Source organism: Triticum dicoccoides, chromosome 3B (genome assembly GCF_002162155.2).
Source record: "Triticum dicoccoides isolate Atlit2015 ecotype Zavitan chromosome 3B, WEW_v2.0, whole genome shotgun sequence".
NCBI lineage: Eukaryota > Viridiplantae > Streptophyta > Magnoliopsida > Poales > Poaceae > Triticum > Triticum dicoccoides.
This window is the reverse complement of record NC_041385.1, coordinates 777,191,384-777,198,641: the sequence shown is the minus strand read 5'-3', so window position 1 is coordinate 777,198,641 and position 7,258 is coordinate 777,191,384. Positions and strand designations below refer to the sequence as shown.

The window sequence follows — 7,258 nt, the reverse complement described above, 5'->3', positions numbered from 1 at the left end:
TGTTTGGATGTGAATTAGGGGCTTTACCTTTCACCTACCTAGGTATACCCATTCACCATCGTAAACTTACAAACCGAGAGTGGAAATGCATTGAGGATCGGTTTGAAAAGAAACTTAGTTGCTGGAAGGGCAAACTTCTGTCATATGGAGGCCGGTTAATTCTTATTAATTCGGTGCTCACGAGTATGCCGATGTTCCTACCATCTTTCTTTGAGGTTCCAGTTGGGGTTAGGAAAAGACTGGACTTCTACCGATCAAGATTCTTTTGGTAGAGTGATGAACTTAAGAGAAAGTATAGACTCGCCAAGTGGGATGTCATTTGTCGACCAAAGGACCAAGGGGGGCTGGGTATCGAAAATCTTGAGGTCAAGAACAGATGTCTTCTTAGTAAGTGGTTGTATAAGCTTTCGGGTCCGACTGATGCAACGTGGGCGCAGATTCTTCGTAAAAAGTATCTGCAGTCCAAAACTTTGTCACAGGTGACAGTGAGACCATCTGATTCGCCGTTTTGGAAGGGGCTTATGAGTGTCAAGGCAACCTTCTTGAATAGAACAAAGTTTATCATCGGTGATGGCAATGCCACACGTTTCTGGGAGGACAATTGGCTGGGTGATACACCATTAGCAATACAATACCCAACCCTGTATCGTATTGTCCAGCGACGTGATGCGCTAGTTGCAACGATTATGCAGTCCAGTCCCCTTAATATTCAGTTTCGGCGGGTGCTTGTTTGTGAGAGATGGGAAGCTTGGCTCCATCTGGTGCGTAGACTGATGGAAGTTCAGCTAGCTCAGCAGCCCGATCAGCTTTGTTGGAAGCTTACTAGGAATGGACAATTTACTGTAAAGTCGATGTACAACGATGTCATCAACTCCACTATTATTCCTAGTACCAAACATGTGTGGAAAGTACAAGTGCCTTTGAAAATTAAAGTGTTTATGTGGTTTGTCCATAAACAGGTAATTTTAACAAAGAACAACTTGGTCAAGCGCAATTGGACTGGATCTACTAGGTGTAGCTTCTGTGATCATGATGAGACCATTAAGCATCTCTTCCTTGATTGTCCTTTGGCGAGAATTCTGTGGCGCTCTGTGCAAATTGCTTTTAATATTACTCCTCCGAGTACGGTTGGGTCATTATTTGAAACGTGGCTGGATGGGATAGAGTCCGATACAGCTAGGCATATTCGTGTAGGAGTGTATGCGTTGTTATGGGCAATTTGGAACTGCAGAAATGACTTGGTTTTTAACAGAATAACTACTACTCATTTTTTGCAGGTTGTATTCCATGCTACGGCGCTGATCCGTATGTGGTCCTTACTCACTCCGACGGAGGCCAGGAAGCGTTTGGTTACTGGATCTGTCCGGTGGGAGATGGTAGCGCGGGATATCTTCAACCGGTTTGATTGGCGGTCATGTAATATGATAATCAATTAGTTTTCCTATCTTCATTTTACCAGCCGGTTGTGACTTATGGCTTTTTCTTGGCTTATGGTTTTTTCTTGGTTTAGCTTCGAGGTTCTAGGTGAGCTTGCTTTTATTTTGTTGAAGACTATATGACTTTGTTGAACCTATTTTATTTATTGAGGTGGCCGTATGCATCGTTCTGATGCAGAGGCCGGGGAGTCCCCCCTTTTCGAAAAAAAAATATGTCAAGCGCTCCGATGTCATGCAGGAAAAAAAGACCAAGAGGTTTAACATGTTGATGACAGCGACCAAGAAGAAGCTCAAGCTCAATGAGAACAAGGTTGAGACTGTGTCTGCTTCGGAAGACATGAGATGTTGCGCTTGAAGATTGAGGATTTGAATGACGATGCAAGGATAATGGTACAGGTTGTCTGTGTTATGATGTTGAAGCACATGGCGGTTGAGACGAAGACAACTGAGAAGGGGGCGGATAGTGAGGAGGAGCCGGTGGCAGAGTGAGTGTGGAGGCTTGAATAGCCGGTCCAGTGACGCAAAAAAAAATCAATTTTTGCACGAACTACGGACTAAGATTCTTTTGTGACCACGCATGTAAAAACTATGCATATTTGCTTTTATTGTTGTGATCTGGCGTGTGCTATGTAATCTGGCGCCATGCATTCGAATTTAAAATTGGTCGGGCCTGGGCGAAAGTTTAGTGGAGACAGTTGGATGGCCGGCTCCCGCATCACAGTCCGCAAACTGGTTTTCAATGACCCACAGATGGATATGATCTCCGATCTGAGGTTGAGCGTTGGAGATGCCTAAGCCCATGTAGATGCCCTTCTCGAAATAGGCTTTCGCCCCGCTTTTAAAGCAACAAACAAGAATACATGGCCGAACGATACAATATGGTGGGGAGGCCCCCTTGCATAGCAGATCAAACAGATAAAACATAAGCCTAGAACAAGCCTAACACCTCGCCGAGGCTCGGCCAAGGACCCCTGAGCTCAAAGACAACACAGCGTCGCCGCTGCTGAGTCTGAGAGCCGACAACGATTTTCACCGTGAGCCCTGGCACAGGTACGGGATCCACGACGTCGTCTTCAAGAAGCAAGCGACACCCACAGGCGTCGCCGTCTTCGGCGCCAATAGCGCGGAGCTTTCGCTCAGTCACTCGCTTGCACCACCATGAGGAGACCCGGCCACTACCACAACGAGGGTCAAGCTTGCCTACCCTAGATCTGGGCACTGCCGGAGCAGTCCTGGGCCTCCCGCCACTACATCCCTAGTCGCCCTCACGACCTAAAGCTGGAGCCACCACCGCCACCATGACTGCCAGAAAGCCAACCGTGAGGCCCACCGTCCGGGGCCACCGCCCCGGCATCCATGCCCCTAGGAACCGCCGACCATCTCCGTCACGAGCACCCGACCAAAGTAGTACGAGTGAAAGGGACCACCTCTCACTCCTAGCCCGGCATCAGCCAGCCGGTTTGGGTCGGCACCTCTACAGTAGGAAGCACCCATGCCTATATCCCCATCCGGTCCCGGTGGACCGGGGGGAGACAACCCGGTGACTACCAACGGCCACCGCGAGCACGCTCGAACGACGCCATGTCCGTGGTCAATGGTGCCGATCTGTCCGACGGCACAGCGACGCTCGACGAGCAACCTCGGGTCGACGCCAGCACAACGCAACAAGAGAGAAGAGCACTAACGCACAAGCTTGCACCCGTGCGGACCAAGTCGGCTCCCTGCACCTGCGCGCCGACGAACGACATCCACCACCGCATACCGGATTCACACCATCACGGCACGCCAGAGAAACAAACCGTCAGCACTGACCTCCTGAAGCACGAACCACCGCTGCCAAGGAGCAGCAGGCTGCCCCACTGCCGCCCGAGGGATCCCGAGCAGCACCACCTCGCCGAACCCGCGCCGCCCTGCTAGATCTGGCCCAGATCCAGGCCGCCGGCCCGAGTCCACCGCCCACCATGCCGCCCACCCGAAGAGTGAGCAGTCGCTCCCCGTAGCGCCCTGGACAAGGCCTCCACGGCCCGCCGCCCACCAGGGCGCAAGATCGGGTGACCCGACGGCGCCCGCATCCGCTAGAGAGCCGCCGCGCAAAGCCGCCGCACAACCCCCTCACGCACTTGGCCCCGCCGCCTGCGCCGCCGCGCACACTGTCACCACCCGCGTCTGTTGCCGTGCCACCGACCCCTTGCGAGCGCAGCGCCCCTACCCGGCCAGGTTGTCCATCGCCAACCCTAGGCTGAGCAAAAAAGGGGGGAAAGCTTCCCGTCGGCGCCGGCGCCACCAGGGCTTTGCCCAGCGGCGCTAGCCGGTGGCGGCGGGGGAGGGAGACGGGAGGGGGAAGAAGAAGGCCAACGGCTAGGGTTGCCCCGCTCAGCCGCCCGCGGGGGCGACGCGAGGGGGGAGAGCGGATGGGGAGGAGGTTGGCTCTATCTACCGTATAGATGCCCTTAGCAACTCGTGGAGATGCCCTTAGCCACTGAATCTTAACAACCTAACGGCTTATAGAATATTAATTACTTCCTCTATAATTAAATACAAGATTTTTTAGATCACTAAAGTAGTTGGGAAACCAACAAGGTCCTAGCCAATCAGCTCGGTTGTAGTATAGAAGTATATCATAGGCTAAGCACATCTATTTTGTGTGACAAGTTGAAGAACTCTCAAGGTCCGCGTGAACAGATGGTATACTTGAAGGCAGACAGAAACAGATCTGGTGTACAAAAACAAACTTTTTGCTAGTAGAAAAAACACTCTCGTATAGTCTTATGCTAATCCTCTCGTGTAAAAAAGTCAAACAATCTTCACAGTAAAACTAAGGAACGTCGATCCGTGATTTTTCTGTGTAATTAACTAGCCCCAATGTACAGCCCACTCTAGCCTTGTACCGAATGATGTGCGTGTCGCGTGTACTCTACCAAATCCAACAAGACGACAATGGCAAAAACAGAGCAGAAGTCATATCATTCATATGCCACCACTAGACAGCTCCGAGCTACCAACGAATCCACCATTTTCCCGGTGCTCCATCTCGACGGTGCTCAGGTCCGGGTGGCCGTACTTGGCGGCGGCGACGGCGTAGCAGCCGAGGGCGTAGGCGAACGCGAGGAAGACGTAGGCGAAGAGCTGGAAGTCGGCGAGCTGCTCCGCGCGCTCCCCGGCGGCGTGCCCGTGGCACTCGATGTCCCCGCCGGCGTCGCGGTGGCACCCCTCGGGGAGCATCGGCCCGTAGAGCGTGAACGCCGTCTGGTAGAACCACAGGCCCTGCAGGGTGATGAGCAGGCCGCTGGCGAGGTCGGCGGGGAAGCTCGCCGGGAGGAGCGCGCCGAGGACGTTGGAGGCGACGCAGAGCCCGACGAGCAGCACCAGGAGGTAGTGGTAGTACCCCTCCAGCCCCTGGTGCGTGGTCGAGTGGAAGTAGAAGAGCAGCAGCTCCGCCGTGAAGGCCGTAGCCGCCAGCAGGCACAGCGCGCCCTCCGTCAGGGGCAGGTACCTGATCGCCGATCAAAGCCCAAGTGAGCTCACTGTGTTGTGTACTTTTACGATGAGATGTACATCTATTTCGTTCTAACAATCATAACAATAGATGGCTGCGTGCATGGACAAGATGAAACACAACGGCAGTATGATTGCAGGGCAAAAAGGCTACACAGAAACTCCATGGAACCCTCGGGTACCATGGAATGTGAAACAGAGTCATCAGGTTGTATATCTTATCTGCTCACAAAGTGACAGAGATGGCCCCCACTACTAAAGAAATTAGAAGTATATATAGAAACGAAGCTTCTCAATGGAATATGATGTCTTCTTCCTGTCAAGCTAAAGCATGATGAGCTAATTGAGCTGATAAGCTTTAGCCAAGTTCATCTGCACACTGACTTGGACTTTGTCCTGAAAGCAATGGCCACTCACGGGAAGAATCTTCCGTTTCAAATAAAAAAAAGAGCACTCACAGCTCACAAGAAGAACCTCCATTTGAATATTCGTGGAGCCAACGGGGTCATCCATTCTAGAACAGGTGAGTCTAGATTATACAGAAGTAAACAAAGCCTTTGAACACCCCCGAATTTTGCAAGCAAAATTTTGCCAAATGAATCTGCTACTCCTACTAGCGCTAGCCAACTTGGAGACTAGCTCGTGACCACATGGGCTAGCCTGGACCAGATTAGCCAATCCTTCTCCCTCTGGCCCGTCCTGTCCTTGGAACATTCAAGGTGCGACACCAAGGAAGTCAAAAACATCAACCAACTAAGCCCAACAACCATCTCACCTCCTTTCCTTTTCCAGATCCGCAAATTCATAAACCGATCGATCGATCTTTTTCGGAAAACCAAAATTCAAGAATGATTTTCTTTTTTCAAAAAATTGTGATCCTCTTGCTTCACACGGTCGAGTGAAAAAAGAGGAGGAGATGAATGAAATTCCGAGGAGAAATGGACGGATGAATTTGGGATCATTGTGAACGGGATGACGGATGGATGGATGGATGGATGGTGAGCTGACCTGGTGTTCTCGGAGAGGAGGGCGAGGGCGCCGACGAGGAAGAACATGAGCAGCATGCCGCCGTGCTCGAGGTCGTTGAGGTGCGCCGGGTTGACCCCGCCGCCGGGCGCGAAGATGTGGAGGTGGGTGGAGTAGAGCACCTCCACGCACATGTCCAGGAAGGCGCCCCCGGCGATGACGTAGAGCTCCAGGTGCCGCAGCGCCCCGCCGCCCGCGCCCACGGGGTTCCAGACGCGGAGGCGGAACCCGGCCGGGTCCATGGCGAAGCGCGCCACGGCCGCCCACACGTGCCACGCGCCCACCGCCAGGAACAGCGTCCCCGGCAGCACGTGGCCCTTGAACGACCCCATCGATCAGCGCCGCTGTTCAAACTTGTTCGGATCTGCGCGCGGAATCACCGGCGCACGGCCCGCCGCCGGCGTTGACTTGGCACGCCCACTCCCACTCGTGGTCCTAGCACGCCGCCCGCCTGAAACAACGGATCAGCGACGACTCGGTTACTCGCCGGCGACATGCACGGGTCTCGCTGGCCAGAGTAAAAAAACGAAAGCAAATCTCGACGAGGCCCGCCGGCGAACGAGAAGACGACCGACGGAACCTTGAGACGAGGAACGGCGGCACGTACGTACCTGGCGACGACGATGATTGGTGGATGATGGCGTGGGGGGAATCAAAATCCCGGGGAGGAGAAGCGTAAAGCGATCAGATCTTTTCTCTGCTCGGAAAGCGCCTTTTGCCTTGCCTCCTTTTTTTTCCCTCTGCAAAGCGCGGCGGCGCGGGTATCAGCACCGTTCCGTTCGTGTGTAGGACGAGGCAGAGAGAGGGGGTGGAGTGGAGGGAGAAGGAGAAGAGGAGGCGTTGGGGTTGGTGCCTGATGGATCGGTGTTCGTGTATAGCGGCCTGCTCCTCTGTTCTGCTCTGCTCCTCTGTCCTCTGCCAAACGGTGCGGTGTAGTCAATGCGGTGCGGTGCCTCGGGAGGTCGGTCCTGTCCAAAACTTGAGTTTAGGAAAAAGATCCCTTCCGCACATGCAACCGTGATACGAATGGTTACAGCATCTACAGTCATGACCCCTCAGAAAATATTAAGAGTTGCATCTAGACATCTCATACTCGATTCTTAAATTCATACAAAAACATGCAAACTAAATAAACCTACATACTACGTCGATAACCTAGCTACTTGTCGTCGAGGATGTCAGCGATCTCCGTGCCCGGCTCTGGTAGCATGGGCGCCAGCTACAGCTCCGGCTGCTCCGCTCCGGCCTCCTCTGTCTCTATCTCCGCGTCGAGTTCGGCGAAGAGCGCGTCGGACGCCGCC

The 7,258-nt window shown here is 53.4% G+C and overlaps 1 protein-coding gene across 1 annotated transcript; it reads right to left on the bottom strand.

Moving 5' to 3' along the window:
• Positions 1-4,102: 4,102 nt before the first annotated feature.
• LOC119278440 (transmembrane protein 45A-like) lies at positions 4,103-6,881 on the bottom strand. Its single transcript, XM_037559789.1, has 3 exons — positions 6,569-6,881; positions 5,940-6,408; positions 4,103-4,929 (listed from the first exon to the last, which is right to left on the bottom strand). Exons 2-3 carry the CDS (start codon positions 6,287-6,289, stop codon positions 4,404-4,406), a joined length of 876 nt encoding a protein of 291 aa, XP_037415686.1. The 5' UTR covers positions 6,290-6,408; positions 6,569-6,881; the 3' UTR covers positions 4,103-4,403.
• Between the last annotated feature and the right edge of the window lie 377 nt (positions 6,882-7,258).

What these genes read in the sequence shown, in the direction of transcription:
- LOC119278440 (XM_037559789.1), bottom strand. Translation starts at nt 6,289, where the DNA reads ATGGGGTCGTTCAAGGGCCACGTGCTGCCGGGGACGCTGTTCCTGGCG. An exon ending in CTCCTCTCCGAGAACACCAG is followed by an intron (nt 4,930 to 5,939) that starts GTCAGCTCACCA and finishes ATCGGCGATCAG; the next exon opens with GTACCTGCCCCTGACGGAGG.